Genomic DNA, 16982 nt, shown 5'->3' with positions numbered 1-16982 from the left:
AAGTTTGCCACTTTCCTTCCCCAGCGGGCACCACTCACTACATTCCTGTGTCGAGGCCGGGTCCTGACCGGGGCCAGCACTCTGCCCGCCGTGCCAGCAGCTGCCCCTGCATTCCTGCTAACGCACGGGCCCCCCCCGGCAGATGGAGAGCTGTTCCCCAGCAGGTAGTACAATGTCCAGTGCGTAGTAGGGAATTAACTCATTGTTGCTATTGGGCATTTTCAGTTGCATGTGGCTTTTTGTGACTCTTTTCAGGATTTTGTTAGCTAAGATTTGTAAATTTCCTTCTCAGCTCATGTAACAGATGGGGAAACTGAGGCACACGGGGTTAAGTGACGTGCCCAGGGTCACCCAGCTAGTGAGCGTCTGAGGCTCCTGACGCCAAGTCCGGCGCCATCACTGAGCTGCCTCGCTGCTCCAGTTAGCTAACGCAGAGTGACTGACTGACTGGGGGGCTCTAACACCTGGGGTCACTGCTGCCCCTCTGTTCTTTGTCACTCACTAGGCCGTGAGCGCCTGGACGTGGGCTGGTTGGCCCGGAGCAGCAGTATGGCCCACAGACGTGTGCTGACTTAGTGGTCAAGGGCAGGATTCATGTGTCCCCCGGGGCTGTCCGGGAAGAGACGGGGTTTGACTGGCAGAGCCGGGCACAAACCAGAGCAAGGGCTCACAGAGCTAGTCCGGAAGTCTGACTCCCCACGACCAACCTCGTCATTTAACAGAGAAGGAAACTGAGTCCAAAGACATGGCACAGGTACAAAGGACAGTCGGGACCTAGCCCTCTTTTCCCTGCACTATGAAATCAGGAGGGAGAAGAGGAACGATGGAAAAAGGAAGAAGAGAAGAGGAGGAGGAAGAGAAGAAAGAGACCTGGAGGAAAAGAGGAGGAGGCGGCCGCTGAGCGCTGACCAACAGCCTGGGCCCAGGCAAAGGGGAGCAGCCGGGCGGTGCTGGGCAGAACAGGGCAGGGGGACGTGCGCCCATTACCAATGAAGCCAAGCTGGGAGAACTCCAGGATCATCCACTCCTCCGAGGGCTGCTGTAGAGCAAAATTCTTCATGGTGCTCAGGTAGTTGGGTTTGGCCACAATGTCATCCTCCAGCTGCCAGAGGGGAGGGGAGGGGGCTCAGAAGCCGACCCCCTCCATTCCCTTTCACCGCGAGACAGAATGGGGGGGTGAGTGGGAGTGGAGTGCTCATTCCGGACCCCTGGCTCAGCCCCTGGCCTGCCTAGGGGCCATTTTGGGGGTCCCCATCCTGCCTCCCCAGCGGCAGGCTCCATACAAGGTCCCATTCCAACACTGATGTCCCCAGACCCTGAACCCCTCTCCAGCGTCTCCCCAGAAACCCCCTCCCCACCACACTTAACCTCACGTGGAGATGAACAACAAATGAAAGTCCTCCCCTTCCCCTGCCCTCCACCCAGCTCCCCAGGGCGCTGACCTGGACATAGTACATGCCCTTGGCCTGTGCGTACATCATCAAGAAACAGTAGTCCAGGTTCTGCTTGGTTCTCCACCTGGGGGAGAGGGATGTGGCCAGAAGATCAGGGGCCTGGACCCTCACTCCCAGCAGGGGCCAAACTGTTCTGGGTAATCCCATGGTGGAGGAATTGTGTCCTGGGACGGTGGGAGGGAGGGGCGTCTGATCTGGCTCTGGGGCAGCTCGGCTCCCTGCTGGGGTCCCCAGGATGCACTGGAGGGGGCAAGCACATGCAGGGGAATGGTGGGTCGCATGGGTTACCTGACTCTTTCCTTGGGGTCCCCAAAGGACTCTCGGAGTCGAGAGAAGTCAGGATAAAAGTGTGGAGAAGGAGAGATGACTTCTAGGAGGCCAGAATGGATTTCAGTGGGGAACCTGGAAGGGAATGAGAGAGGGAGCAGATCACAGATCAGGTGGGAAAGGAGCCCTGGAGACCCTCGAGCCCAACCCCTTCATTCTACACATAAGGTCAGGTGACTTCCTTAATCACACAGGTAGTAAGAGGCAACAGCAGCAGGTCCTCCCACTTCCTACTGTGCCCCACTGAGCGGGGGATGGGGGTCAGGGGCATCTCTGCTCCCCGCTCCCTCTCCACTTCCCAGCTAGCCCAGGAGGGGGTCCTGGAGGGAAGAAGAGGCAGGAACTAGGGGACGGAGCCTCCTGGAAGGAGCTCTGGTTCAGTGTAAGCCAGAGAGATGGGAAGCCTGGCCCATACCTCAGTACCTGGGGTTCCAGCCCCAAGGTGGTGGGCGGGTGCCCCCTGATGATGGCAGCTAAGACATAACACCCTTCATTTTGTAAAAGGGAACTCCCTGAGCTGCTCTGAGGTAACCAGAAACAATGGCTGACAAGGCATGAGGGGGATGGGAGGATGGCAGGGGGGTCGTGAGGAGCTGAGCAGGGAACAATGGGACTCCTTGCCCACATGAAATCAGAACCCAGGGTCGGTGAGCAGGGAGAAGCCAGATAAGTGGGCACCACCGCCAGGCCCTGAGGCTTTGGCAAAGCCCTGGTCCTAAGGGGGAGCCCTGCAGACCGACTGGGCTCGCTCCCACTTCTGCCACAGTTCTCACAGAAAGGGAATCAAAAAGGAGCCAACCCAGGTACCTGCAAGCACCTTAAATCTGGGGCCCGGCCAGAGTCAGGCAAGAAAGCTGAGGTGAAAAGCATTTTGGAAAGGAAAGAAGGCTGTAATCAATGAATTATAAAGGATGGCTGGGGAAGGGGTGGAGAGAGAGAAAAAAGAGAGAGAGAGAGAGAGACAGACAGACAGACAGAGAGACAGAGAGACAGAGAGTGTGTGTATAGTTGTGGACCATATGCATTGTCAGACTTTTTTAAAATGTATGAGAGAAAGTATGGAGTCTAAATGCAGATGGAAGCATACGGCTACTTTCACTTTTTTTTCTTTCTCATGGTTTTTCCCTTTTGTTCTGATTCTTCTTTCACAACATGACTAAAATGCAAATAATTTATCATGACTATACCTATATAACCTATATCAGATGTTGTCTTGGGAGGGGGAGGGAAGAAAGTGAAGGAGAAAAATAAATATATGTTAGCTTTGGTGATATATTTTTTTTTTGCTCATTTTCTTTTAAAAAATTATTTGTTATATAGGATAGATTTCTAGGAAGGGAAGAAATACAGGGAGAAATTTGGACAATGTAAAAACAGAGGATACGCATAAAAATCTATTTAAAAAAAAAAGAAATGGAAGGAGAGAAGGTGATGGGAAGCTAAGTCAAGGACCAGTGGGTCCTCTCTCCTTCAGTGAACCTTGGTTCCCTGAGGCCCAGCCTAAGGCACATTACAGCAGGGACAGCTCTATTTTGGGAGGTCAACAAATCAACATCAAGATCGTTTTTTTTGTGGCTGGGTCTTCTCTGACCCAAATGATTCTTTCTCAAGGTATTTTTGAAAATGTCCCTTTTTCAGTGGGGCAGACTTCTCTTCTTACCAATTCTTGTCACCTACTTTTTCTTTGTCATGGATCCTAACTTCTATTACTATAACCTCAGGACAACTTGTGAGCTCTTGATCTCACCTCAAATTCTGCCCCCAAGCTTAGTTCTAGCCAGTTCTAAATGTAGTCCTAGAGCTGCAGCTGAAGGGGGCTGAATACTCAGAGGTCTAGGAAGGAGATGGCAAATGTGCTCCCTGTGCCCCTCATCCCCATGAGTATCAAGGGGCAGTCACTACTTACAAGGCCTTGATGTTCTCCGTCACCCCCATCGTGTACTGGGTATCTGTCTGTGAACAAAGAGCAAACAGCCTGAGTCCTGCACCCTTTCCCCCAGACTGTGGGACCCCCCCAAAGTGCCTGAAAGACTAAGCCGCACAGAATCACAGCTGACTCTGAGACGTCCTTTCTTCAGCACCCTTTCTCCCAAGTTGGCCACCCCACTGCCCCTCCTGCCAGCACAGAAAGAATTTAAACTAAAGTCTTAAATTTTGTTTGGGAAAGAACTGAGAAGAAGCCAGAAATAGTTAATACTACTGTCACACAATCAAAGATCTTTAGAGCTGAAAGGAATGTCAGAGGTATAAACCCCTAATTTTCACATAAACTAAGGCCCAATTTAAGTGACTTGCCCGAAGTCATAGAAGTTGCATGTAACCTGGCTGGGATTTGAAATTGGATTTTCTCCAAATCTAGTGTTCTTCCTACTGTACCATGTCACCTGTCCGCCTGAGGGGTGGCTAGAGAAGCCTTCTAGAATCATGAGCAAGAGCTTTTTTTGTGGTGCAAACAATTGAAAATTGAGAGGATGCCCATTAACTGGGGGACGGCTAAACAAACTGTGGCATATAATTGTTTTTTGTTTGTTTGTTTGAAATAATAATTTTTATTTACCAGATATTTGCATGGGTAATTTTACAACGTTGACAATTGCCCACACTTCTTTTTCCCCATTTTTCCCCTCCTCCCCACCCCCCCCCACAGATGGCAGGTCAACCAATACATGTTAAATATGTATTAAGTACAATATATGTATACATGTCCAAACAGCTATTTTGCTGTACAAAAAGAATCGGACTTTGAGACAGCCTGTGAAGGAAATCAAAAATGCAGGGGGACAAAAATAGAGGGATTGGGAATAGTGGTTCATAATCATCTCCCAGAGTTCTTTCTCTGGCTGTAGTTGGTTCCATTCATTGCTGCTCTATTGGAGCTGATTTGGTTCATCTCATTGTTGAAGAGGGCCATGTGCATCAGAATTGATCATAATACAGTATTGTTGTTGAAATATACAACGATCTCCTTGTCCTGCTCATTTCACTCAGCATCAGTTCATGTAAGTCTCTCCAGGCCTTTCTGAAATCATCCTGATGCTCATTTCTTACAGAACAATAATATTCCATAACATTCATATACCACAATTTATTCAGCCATTCTCCAATTGATGGGCATCCATTCATCTTCCTGTTTCTGGCCACCACAAAGAGGGCTGCGTGGCATATAATTGTGATGGAATACTATTGTTCTATAGGAAATGATGAGCAAGATGCTCTCCAAAAAAACCTGGAAAGACTTACATGAATTGATGCTGAATGAAGTGAGCAGAACCAGCAGAACTTTGTACACAGTAACAGTGTATGATGAACAACTATGACAGACCTAACTATTCTTAGCAATACAGAGATCCAAGATTTTTCTTTCTCATGGTTTTTCCCTTTTGTTCTGATTCTTCTTTCACAACATTACTAATATACAAATAATTTATCATGACTGTACCTATATAAGCTATATCAGATGTTGTCTTGGGAGGGGGAGGGAAGAAAGAGGAGAAAAATTTGGAACTCAAAAGCTCACAAAAATGAACGTTGAAAACTATCTTGACATGTAATTGGGAAAAATAAAATATTAAGGCAAAAATTTTAAATTTAAAAAAAATTTTAAAGCAAAACAAAAATAAAGTCACGAGCAAGAGGAAGGAAGGATAAAGAAGGGAGAAGTTCAATGCTTGCAAGCTTAGGGATAGATGCCAAAGAGGAAACACTGCTCAGCTGAAGATTTGCTCTAGTCTCCTCAGTCAACAGGAAGGCTCTTCAAACATGAAGGAGTGGGACAAAGGCTATGAAGAAGGAACTGTGGTCTGCAGGAACTGAGAATGAGGGTCTTGAAAGGGGATGCTTCATTTTTCACCTTTGTATCCGCATTCCTGACATATGCCTTATAAATATCTCACACTTACTAATTATGAGAGACTAATCAAGTCACCCAACTGTTTGCCTCTTTTCTTCAAATGTAAAATGAGAATAACAACACCTACCTCAAAATATTGTTGTGAGAGATGAAGTGAGGGAAATAAAGGAATAACTATAAAAAAGCACAATGGCTGACACATAATGGGTGCTATATAAATGCTTATTCCTTCCTCTTCCCTCCCCTCTAACTGGCTGATTGGCTTCCCCAGCTACTCTGAATGAGATCAAGATTCAGAGATCAAAGAAACAATATGCAAGCTCTTAAAAGAACTCAAAGATGACATCACTGAGTCCCTGAGTGACAGGCTCTTTGAGGAATCATGGGAACAAGACTAGAGATGGATAACTACTGTGCTTATTTTTTTAATTTTAAGTAGTATTTTATTTTTCCTAATACATACAAAGATAGTTTTCAACAATCAGCTTTGCAAAACCTTGTGTTCTAAATTTTTCTGCCTCTCTTTTCTCCTTCCCCAAAACAGTAATCTTTTAATGTGCAATTCTTTTAAACTTAATTCCACATTCATCATGCTATTGTGTTTATTTTTTCAAAAAAGTAATAAATATACATATATATATATATTTTAAAAGGACCTAGGGATTTTAGCAACTACAGCTTGGTATGACACTGTTATTTACCAGTCAAGAAAAAAAACAAATTTAATTTTAGCCTTTATTAATAGTAGCAATCTGGTAAACAGAAGAAGGGAAGGGCTAGCCTCCTTGCACTCTGTCCTGATCAGATCACATTTTGAGTTCTATAGTTCATCTTGGGGCGCCAAAAAGGGACTTTACAAAATGGGAAAGTCTCCAGATGAGAGAAATCAGGATGAGGAGGGCACTTGAAACCATGACACATGAAGATCAGTTACAACTACTAGGAGTATTTAGATTAGAGAAGATTGAGGGAGTGTATGAGAGCTAAAGGGCCTTCACTCATTTATCCAAGAGACATTCTGAAGCATGTATCATAAGGGTGTTCTAAAGATAAATGAAGCACGCTCCCTATAAGGGAGGATTAGACTTGTCAATGCATATTTCAGGGAAACCAATTTCAATTTAATCAATAATTCTAAGAACTAATGGAATGAGCTATCTTGTAAGGTGCTGAGCTTTCCATCACAAAAAGGTATTCAAGCAGAGGCAGGATAATTTGTCAAATACTTTGTAGACAGGATTCTTGCAAGAGAAGGATGGTAAGACTAGGCAACTCCTAAGTTTTATTCCAATTCTGAGACTACAAAGCAAGATAAAGTCACAGATCTAGAGCTAGCAGGCCCTCAGAAGCTTTCCCGTCAGACCCCCTTATTTTACACAGAAGGAAACTGAGGCTCAGAGAGATGAAGTGATCAGCTCCAAGACCCATTGGAGGCAACAAAAGTCCTGGAGTGGAATCCTCAAGCCCAGGAGCTCCGACCCAAGGGCAGAGTAGTCCCTGAGGGGTCTGCCTCGGTCTTTCCTACTCTTACACCTTATTACAGGTGCCTCCCCCCACTCTGTGATCCAGTGATCTCCCTAAAGCCTGGCCTCGTCTGACACCCACCTATCAACAACCCCCAGTGGCTTCCTGTCACTTCCAGGATTAAACAGAAAGCCCTGCTTTTTTCAGAGCCCTTTACACCCTTCCCAGTGTTCTTACACCTTGCTCACTCTCCCTCCCTCCACAAATTCTAGTCCAGGGACACGAGCATCCTTGCTATTCCTGGCACAAGACAATTTCTCCATCTAAGAAGGATCAGGAAAGGCCCCTTCAGAGGTAGGATTTTACTGGGATTGATAGAAGCAGCCTGGACGTGGAAATAAGGAGCGAGAGACTTCCGAGGGGGGGGGGCCTTTCCTGATCCTTCTTAGCCTTAGTGCCCTCCCGCGACTGACTGTTGTCAATTTATCCTGAATGTAGCCTGACTGTTGGCATGTGTTCTCCCTTGTGAGACTATGAGGGCTTTGAGGGCAGGGACTGTCTTTCTATTTGTTCAGCCTTTCTTTGCCTCTCCAGGGCTCAGCGCAGTGCCCCCACCATGTTTCAGTCATACCTGACTCCGCATGACCCCACTCGGGATTTTCACGGCAGAGGTACTGGACTAGTTTACCTTTTCCTTCTCCAGGCCATTTTACAAGTGGGGAAACTGAGGCAGAGGGGGTTAGGTGACCTGCACAGGCTCACTCAGCTAGGGAGTGGCTGGATTGGACCTCACGAAGAGGAGCCTTCCTGACCCCAGCCCAGCAGGTGCCACCCTGGAACATGGCAAAGTCACCGGCCCCCTCTCTCTTCCAGTCACCAAAGTCCGCTGGCAAAAGGACCAGCAGCGGCCCGGGAAGCAGTGGGCGACTCCGACCAAGCCCTGAGCCCCCGCAGTGTCTGCCTCGGCCGCCTCGGGGCCCCCAGAACAAAGTCCCACCCCCACGTGCGTGGCAGACCACCCCCCTCACCAAGGAGCCCGAAGCCTGTCAGTCGCCCCTACTGGCTGAGCCAGTTTTACCGGAGCCACAGAGAGAGCTGGGTGGCAGGCAGACACCGGGGTGGATAAGCAGCCCTCACCCAGAAGGGCCGGCCCTCCGGAACCCTGCGCCCTGGACAGCACGTGGGAGGGGAGCAGGGGCAGAGGAGTTCAGAAGCTGCCTCAGACCCTGGCAAGCCACGCACGTCACTCGGGCCCTCCCTAAATGCTTGCTGACTGATTCTGTCTACCATCCTGGTCCAAAACTAGGGCGTGGGGCCCAGAGTCCCGGACTAGGGAGGTGAGACTCCCCTAGCAGCGGCTCCCCGAGGGGCCTGGGCGAGGCCGCAGGGCCACGGAGCCCCCGACTGCTCCCTGGGCCTGCGCTCCCCGGGAGCACCCACCCTCCCGGATACCTGCCCTCTCCCAAGGGCCGGATAGCGCCGCGTCCCCTCACCTCGGCGATCAGCACCACGATGACCGTGTCCTCCTTCTCCTGGGCGCTGAGCTCCGAGATGAGCGAGTGCAGTGTGTCCGTCAGGTACGAGTGCACCTCCCGCCGAACACTCGGGATGCCCATCACAATGGACACTGCAGCGGCCCAGGAACAGGGGCTTAGGGCTCCCCTGGCCCCGGACGCTTTCCCTTCCCGCCCCGGCCCCCGGTCCCTGGGCCAGCTCCCCTGGAATCCTGCCCTCCTTCTCCACCCAGTCTCCCTCAGCTCGCCCCACCGCCCAGCTACCTCCGGTGCGGCCCTGGCCCACGTGCAGGGCTGGCTGGAGGCTGCTCTCCTTGGACAGCAGGTGAGGCAGGTGGTGGAAGACAGTGGGCAGGTGCATCACATGCTTGTGGGTGACGTTCCACAGCTTCAGCCTGGTGTCCTCTGGGAGGAAGGGCGGGAAGGAAGGGGGCTCAGACACAGCCCTCCCGCCTGGGCCTCCCCACCCCTGCCCAGGAGCCCCCACCCCCTCACCAGACAGGTGGCCCCAGGTCCGGTTGCCGTCCACGTCCCGCAGGGCCTGCTTCTCTGACACGGCCCTCTTGATCTCGTCCAACACCAGGTTCAGCTCCTTGGAGCGCTTGAGGCTCTCCTGCTCTGCAGCGTGTAGGCGGTCCCGGAGGGCCAAGAACTCCCGCTGATACACCTCTGCCGAGTCACCTGCAGGGCACAGAGGACCCCACGGGTGTCAAGCAGGGCAGGCAGGCCCACGGCTGAGGGGCTTCCGGGCCAGCATCGCCATGTCCACTCCCTCCCAACTGGAAAACTGGACCCCCCCCGGGCCTCGGCTAGACCTGGACTCGGGCCCAGCTTCGGCCTTATTCTGCCCCGATCCAGGCTTCCACAATATTTCCTCAGCCTTCTCTACACATCCCGGCAGACTGCTGTCCCTCCAGTAACCCTTCCCTTGGGACCCCTTCCAGCTTCCCCACTTGGAGTACCAGCTGTTTGAGGGCAGGGACCTTATTTGTTTGCGTTTGTATTGCCAAGGCTTGACACAGTGCCTGGCACACAGCAAACACTTAATAAATGCTTATTATTCAAATTACTTATATATAAACATCTGGCTTCCCTTCCCCTCTCCCCTTTAAATTCCAGGATTCAAGTTCCTTAAGGGCAGAAGTTGGATCTTGTTATTTTTCATCCCTAGCACTTAGGTGCTTAATAAATGCTTGCTGACTGATTTCCACCCCCGAAATGTACTCTACAGTAACTTGTCTTTGTATTCATGACTCACTCTCCAAAAAAAAAAAAAAAAGCTCCAACAGATTTCTCTCTCTTCTCCCCAAAGTGCCGCACATCTGTCCCTGGCATTCCCTCCTACTCCGCACCTTCACTGGCCCCTCCCCTGGTCTATTATAACAGCCTTCTAACTGGCACCTCAACCTCCAAGCCCTCCCCCAATCCATCCTCCCCCAGCTTCCTACAGCTCCTCTCTGGTCCCTGCACCCGCCACTCTGAACCCCCAAGGGCTTCTCCCAGGCCCTCAGTCCCTTTTTCTGGCTTAGAGGCCTCCCAGAGTCTGGGCCAACATACCTGTCCCGCCTTATCTCAGTCTGCCCACCTACACAGTGACATTCATAAAGCAAGTTACCCACATGACCTCATTAGAGGTGCTTTTATTATCTGTAAGTGGGCTCCTCTGCATCTCCCCGGCCTCTTCCTTTCCTGTGCCAGGAGTGCGGGAGAGCCCCCGCCTCTCATTTACCCAAGTCGTCCCATCCCATCCGTCCTTCAAGGCTATCCCGAGTCACCGGGGTCCAGGAAGGCCCACTTCATGAGTCCCAGCCACTCCAGACCCACGGATCTCTGCTCTCCCTCAACTTTTTCTGCATCTGACAATCACAGCGCCCAGGATAATCCCATTTGACAAAGCTCTTCTCATTTTATCCTCAAACTACTGGAGAGGCAGGTGCTGTCATTATTCCCATCTTCCAGGTGAGTCACACAATGTGGCGCTTGTCTTGGTTCTGTACTTTCCCTCTGTGACTTTTCATCCAACCTAAATGATGAGTTTCTGCAGGGCAGGAACCAGGCAGATCTTACTCAACAACTAGGCTTAGCCTCCCACATCAATTCAGGCACAGGTTCATTTCACTTCAATACAACAAGTATTTGTTAAGCAACAGTCAAGTGTTTCCAAGACCCACCTCTGACATGTATTACCCATGTGACTCTAGAACAAGTAAGTCAGTCTCTCTGGGTCCCAGTTTCTTATGTCTAAAAGGAGCTGGTTGGACTAGAAAGCTTCTGAGGGCCCTTCCAGCTCCAGACTTACATCTTTTTTTTTTTTTTTAATTTCATGTTTTAAAAAAAAAATTTATTAAATCTTTTGATTTTCAAAACATATGGTTAGATAATTTTCAACATACACCCTTGAAAAATCTTGTGTTCCAAATTTTTCCCTCCCTTCCCTCCACCTCCTCTCCTAGATGGCCAGTAATTCAATATATGTTAAACATGTGCAATTCTATACATATTTCCACAATTATTGTGCTGCACAAGAAATATCAGATCAAAAAAGGGAAAAAATTAGAAAGAAAACAAAATGCAAGTAAACAACAACAGCAAAGTGGAAATACCATGTTGTGATCCACATTCAGCCCTCACAGTCCTCTCTGTGGTTGCTGGAACTGTCCTCAATCATCTCATTGTTGAAAAGAGCCATGTCCACCAGAGCTGATAATCTTGTTCCTGTGTACACTGAGCCCCTAGTCCTGCTCATTTCACTCAGCATCAGTTCATGTAAGTCTCTCCAAACCTTTCTGAATTCATCCTGCTGGTCATTTCTTATAGAGCAATAATATTCCATAATCATCATATACCATAATTTACCCAACCATTCTCCAACTGATGGACATCCATTCATTTTCCAGTTTCTAGCTACAACAAAAAGGGCTGCCACAAACATTTTGGCACATACAGGTCCCTTTCCACTCTTTAGTATTTCTTTGGGAAATAAGCCCAGTAGTAGCACTGCTGGATCAAAGGGTATGCACAGCCTGATAATCCTTGGAGCATTGCTCTCCAGAATGGTTGGCCCAGTACACAACTCCACCAACAATGTATCTGTGTCCCAGTCTTCCCACATCCCCTCCAACATCCATCCAGACCTACAGCTTTGCTTTTTTGTGTGTCCCAATGCTTAGCTCCAGGCACAAAGCAGGTAATTAACGAATGTTGATTGACTATCTAAGCATCTACTAACCTGTTCTAGGTGCTAAGAGTACCAAGACAAGAAAAAAACTCTTAAGTCCTTGATAGTCTACCCATAACACACAGCTTTACCCAAGTAAGTATGGGATAGGGAAAGTGGAAAGGGAAGAGGGAGAATTAACAATAGGGAGCTTCAGGTAGGCTTTGGGGGAAGCAGTGGTACCGGGAGGCTTAAGGAAAACAAGAACTCTGAGGTGGAAGGTATGCTTACCAAGAAAGCCAGCTGTAGTCAGTCTGGGCTGGGATGTTTTAAAGGAGGCAGTGAGAGGGGAAGATGCAGGGGGCTGAAGGGTTTGAGGGCCAGGCTGAGGAGATCTGGTTTCCTGCCCAGCTGGCCTGTGAGGAGGGGAATGAAAGGCGGAACCTTGGTTGGAGAGGGTTGTTTGCCCTCCTGAGTGGATGAGGATGGAGAGCACTGAGCTCAGGCAAGGAGAACAGCTGGGAAGTTGTTGCAACAATCCCAGGAGAAAGCTGATGAGCCTAGAGAAGGGGCTACAGATGAAAGATAGATGGAGTTAGAACTAAAAATAACTGGCAACCAACTGGCTACGGGAAAGCGAAGGAGAACCAGGTCACGGAGAACTCTGAGGTCCGGAGGTGAGATAACTAGCTCCCCCACAGAAATGCGCAAGGTTGGAAGAGGGGCTCGTTCGTCTAGTCCTGCTCCCGGCAAGTTCACAGACTCTCACAAAGTATCTATTGGTTGATTTTCCAAAGACTTGACAAGCTCATGGCAGTCACTGACAATTTAATTCGGACAATAAACATTTATTAGCTTATCATACAGACCACCTGATTTGAAGCTGGAAAGGGGCCTCAGGACCCAGGCTCTTAAGAATGAAAGAGACATTAGGATGCAGAAAGACAGAGCTAGGAAGGCCTTTACAACATGGAACGCAAGAGCAGGAAGCCACCTTAGAATATACAATGTCGGGGCTGGAGGGGACTTCAAACACAGACCATTAGCGCTAAATGGAGGCGTGGATGTCCTCTAGTCCAACTCCATAATAAACAGGAAGCCAAGCTCAGAGAGATTTGGTTTCCCAAAGATCCCACATTAAGTTTATGCAGAGCCAGGTCCCCTATTCCATATTCATTCCTCTTTCCATTGTACCACATGCTCTGATTTATTTTGGTCATTTGTTTTTAACATTCATTAAAAATTTTTTTTAATTCCAAATTCTCTCCTTTCCTACTCCAATTAATTTTAAAAGCCGTTTGAAAAAAAAAAAAAATCAAAATTTTTTTTTTTAGCAATTCCAAGCTTCTCTGTGTAACCATTAAAAAAAAAATACATTAAACCCAACTGATGTCATGAAACGTCCTAGTAATCTACTTTAATAAAAGTTCCACCTGTCGAGTGTTAACCTGGATATAGGCACCGCCTGGGGACTTTGGGACACTGGAGTCTCTGAGCAGATTTTTGTTGGGGGTGGGGGGACACAGTGTGGTATAGTGAAGAACTGATTTTAGATTCAGGAAAAATTCCATTTAAACCCTGGCTCAGAAACTTACTGTATGATCTTAGCAAACTACTTAACATCTCTGAGCCTCAGTTTCCTCATCTATAAAATGAGGGTGTTAGACTCAATGGTCTCCAAATCCCCTCAAGTTTTATTTATTTGTTTGTTTGTTTGTTTATTTATTTTTCCCTGAGGCTGGGGTTAAGTGACTTGCCCAGGGTCACACAGCTAGGAAGTGTTAAATGTCTGAGACCAGATTTGAACTCGGGTCCTCCTGAATTCAGGGCTGGTGCTCTATCCACTGCGCCACCTAGCTGCCCCTCAAGTTTTATTTAAATCTGTGCCCTGATAATTCTTTGCAGTTGCCATCTCTACTAAGAGAAAAAAATTTCCTCCTTGCTTGTAGAAAGAAATCACTAGCTTTCCCAGCATTCCTTATCCCTGGGGTCTCTACTGTGTTGCAGCTTGGCCCCTCCTGTCCCCAGCCAAGGGGCATAAAGACCTAGTGTCTCTGCCCCACTTAAGTGCCCCTATGTCAAGGGCAGGATCTAAACACCCCAATATAATGTTTGTCAAGCACATGGTAACCAGGAAGCATTTTAATTAGAAATGACAACTGTGAGTATTCTGCTTAACACTCCTAAATAGAGACTGCAAATTCGGGCTTGGATCAGGCTTCAAATCCTGCCCACTATTTATTCCATGTCTGACTTATCCCTCCAACACTCAGAAGCCATGGAAGGCGGGCGGGCGGGCTGTGGAACTGTATTAATACCTGCAGCTCTCAATTTCCTCATCAGTTAAGTAGAGGTATTAATACCTGCAGCTCAAACAAGATGATATAGGTCAAGTGTTTTAAGAACTTCACCATGCTAGGTTAATTTTCTTATTATTCCTATTTGGCTTTTAAAGCCCTTCACACTCTGGCTCCAGCCCATCTCTGCAGACGGACTTCACATTATTCCTCTTCACACTCTAGGATCCGGCCAAACTGGCCAGCTAGCTGTTCCCACCTCCCAAGTCCACGACTTTGCACAGCCGGCCCCCCAGGGAATGAGTCAATAAACACTTACAACGTGCCTACTATGTGCCAGGCTGAGCATGGGATCGGATGACAGACAAAGGCCAAAAGCAGAGGAGACAATATGCCAACTTCTATGGACAAACGAGTCATGTGGCATATAAGAATTGGAAACAGTCAAGAGCCAGATCACTGGGCATCACGGGGGCTCTGGACAGGCTTCCAGAAAGGGGATTTAGTTGAGATTTGAGGGAAGGTAGAGGGTGGAGGGCAAGGTCTGGCAGGAGAGGGGGTCTGACCAGGGAAACTCCCCAGAGGCAGGAGAGAAGGGTCTTGTTCAAGGAGGAGCAAGGGGGCCAGAGGGTTTTATATTTGATTCTGGAGGTGATTGGAAACCGTTGGAGTTACACTGTGTGATCGTTAATATCTTATTTGACAGCTCTGTGCCTCAGTTTCCTCATCTGTAAAATGAGGGGGTTGGACTCAATAAACTCCTAAGTCCCTTCAAGTTTTATTCCAATCTGTGCTCCTAAAATCCTTTGTCTCTCCTGAAAGAAAAAAAACTCCCCCTTGGCTGTGGAAAGAAACCCTGAGCTTTTCCAGCATTTCCTAAGGGCTCTCCTCTATGCTAAAAACCCTTACCAGTCTCGAGTTGCGCGAATAGCTAGGGCCAGTTACCCTGACATGGACTCTGGGAAGATCAGTCTGCGGGAGCAGAGGGTGGGCTGGAAGAGGGGGAGACCGTGCAGGGGCAGACGCCTGAAACCCCCCCTCCTCAGCTCAGGTATTCCATTCTCCAGGGAGCGCCCTTGCCCCCCAGCTGAGGGGCCTCCCTGTCCCCAGCACTGTTTAACTTCTCCCTCAGACTGTGGGCTCCTCGGCGGCCAGGATGCTGCGGCTTTCTCCGAAGTACGGCCAGTCAGCACCCAGGCCCACGGGCCGGCCTGCAGAGCCGAAGCTCCACGAGGGCAGGGACCCTCACTTCTGTCTCCCCAGTGGCCCGGGCCTGTGGCATTCGTGTTCTCATTGTTGGCCCTCCGTGCTCCTGGTTACCCAACACAAGTCACCAGTCCAGAGGCCGAGGAGGGGCGCAGGGAGAAAGGGAGGGGCCCGCTGCAAGAAAAAGTGCGATGACTGGGATGGGGGGTGGGGCTTCCGGACAGCAAAGCTTTACTGGGTTCAATTTTCTCCCCTGTAGAATAGGGATAAGGGTATGTACTGAGAAGCAGTGCTGCTCTGTGGAAAAGGTGATCCTAAAGAATGAATTCGGAAAGGAGGGCTAGTAAGGGGGGTTGCCCTGGAAACCAGAAAGGTCAGGTCAAATCCCACCTTTGACAGTCATCAGCTAGAAGCCCACAGGCAAGACCCTTACCTCATTTTTCTCATCTTTAAAAGGGGGAACCAAAACCCGTAGTGCCCCCATGGCCCTGATTCTGTGGGGACCAGAGGAAACAATGTTTGGGAAGCACTTTGGGGAACTTTTAAGCGTTTGCTGTTGTCCCTGGGATAGGGCTGGGGTGGAAGTCTTTTCATTTTTAAGTTGCCCCAATTCTGGCGGGGCACACAGTGTGGAGTCAGGGGGAGAATCAGGCACCTCACAGGTATCCGCAAGGCCAAACGGAACAATATCAAGTGCTTCTGTGGAGGAGTTTCAATCACTATTTCCTTTGGGGGTTTTCTTGGCAAAGACACTGGGGGGTTTGCCATTTCCTTCTCCAGCCCATTCTACACATGGGAAAACTGAGGCAGATAAGTGCCTTGCCCAGGAGGGCACGGCTAGTAAGAGTATGAGATCCCGTCAGAACTTGGCTCTTCCCGACTCCCGCCTGCCACTCCATCCACTGTCCCACCGGCCCTATCGATGGCAGCTCTCATCGTGACTACTCAAGTCAAACAGAAAGCTGGCCTGTCCAAAGGGCAGTCCGGGGGCCCCCAAAGTTGCCCCCACACCGTCCCTAGTGCAGGCACAAACGTCTGGAGAACAGGTTATTTTAAGCTTAAACTAGGGTGAAATGCAACTCCCCCTTTTGCAGGAGAAAGGGGGACTATGGGTATGGGGGCTTGTACACACTGCCAGATTTAACTGAGGGGTGGCAGTGAGGTTTAACGGAAAGAACACTGGAATTTAAGTCAAAGAAGCTGGATTCGAACCTGCCTCTGCCTTTTAATCACTAAGTAAATAAGGTCACATTTATGACCTTGGACCTCAGTTTCCTCACTTGTAAAGTGAAAGGAGAGAATCAGATGGTTTCTAGTCCTTTCCTCTGAGAGATGATATCCTATTTGTGTGTGTGTGTGTGTGTGTGTGTGTGTGTGTGTGTGTGTGTGTGTGTGTGTGTGTTTTAATTAAAAAGGAGACTGCACAGGAGGGAAGAAGAATATGCTCGGAAATGACTCTAGTTATAAAAAATAAATAAATGAACATGCTGTGGTAAAAGGTAGAAGAGAGGGTGGAAAAAAGCTGCTGTAGATCCCTAGTCCCCAAGACCAGGCTTTGTAAGGGGGAGAGGGGGAGTAGATGGGGAAGGGGACTTCACAGGAAATAACACAGGGTCTTAAGGGAGAATCTGCTGATCCCAGCCAACCTCTCTGAACATCCTGTTTTGCTGCATCTGTTGAATGTTTTTATTCTTGTTTTAGGGATTAAGTAAT

General features: G+C 48.9%; 1 protein-coding gene across 2 annotated transcripts in view; it reads right to left on the bottom strand.

Annotated features, from left to right (window-relative positions):
* MGAT4B (alpha-1,3-mannosyl-glycoprotein 4-beta-N-acetylglucosaminyltransferase B) overlaps nt 1-16982 on the bottom strand; it is a 53204-nt gene that overhangs the window by 10298 nt on the left and 25924 nt on the right. For both annotated transcript variants that reach the window (XM_074292362.1, XM_074292363.1), the window contains exons 2-8: nt 9105-9290; nt 8874-9014; nt 8589-8722; nt 3688-3734; nt 1743-1856; nt 1443-1518; nt 988-1102 (exon numbers count right to left, since the gene is read on the bottom strand). In XM_074292362.1, the coding sequence (XP_074148463.1) occupies nt 988-1102; nt 1443-1518; nt 1743-1856; nt 3688-3734; nt 8589-8722; nt 8874-9014; nt 9105-9290 (813 nt within the window). The remainder of the gene's footprint in view (nt 1-987; nt 1103-1442; nt 1519-1742; nt 1857-3687; nt 3735-8588; nt 8723-8873; nt 9015-9104; nt 9291-16982) is intronic.

This window comes from Sminthopsis crassicaudata, chromosome 2, assembly GCF_048593235.1.
Source record: "Sminthopsis crassicaudata isolate SCR6 chromosome 2, ASM4859323v1, whole genome shotgun sequence".
In the NCBI taxonomy this organism is placed as follows: Eukaryota; Metazoa; Chordata; class Mammalia; order Dasyuromorphia; family Dasyuridae; genus Sminthopsis; species Sminthopsis crassicaudata.
This window is presented reverse-complemented; position numbering and strand designations above follow the sequence as displayed.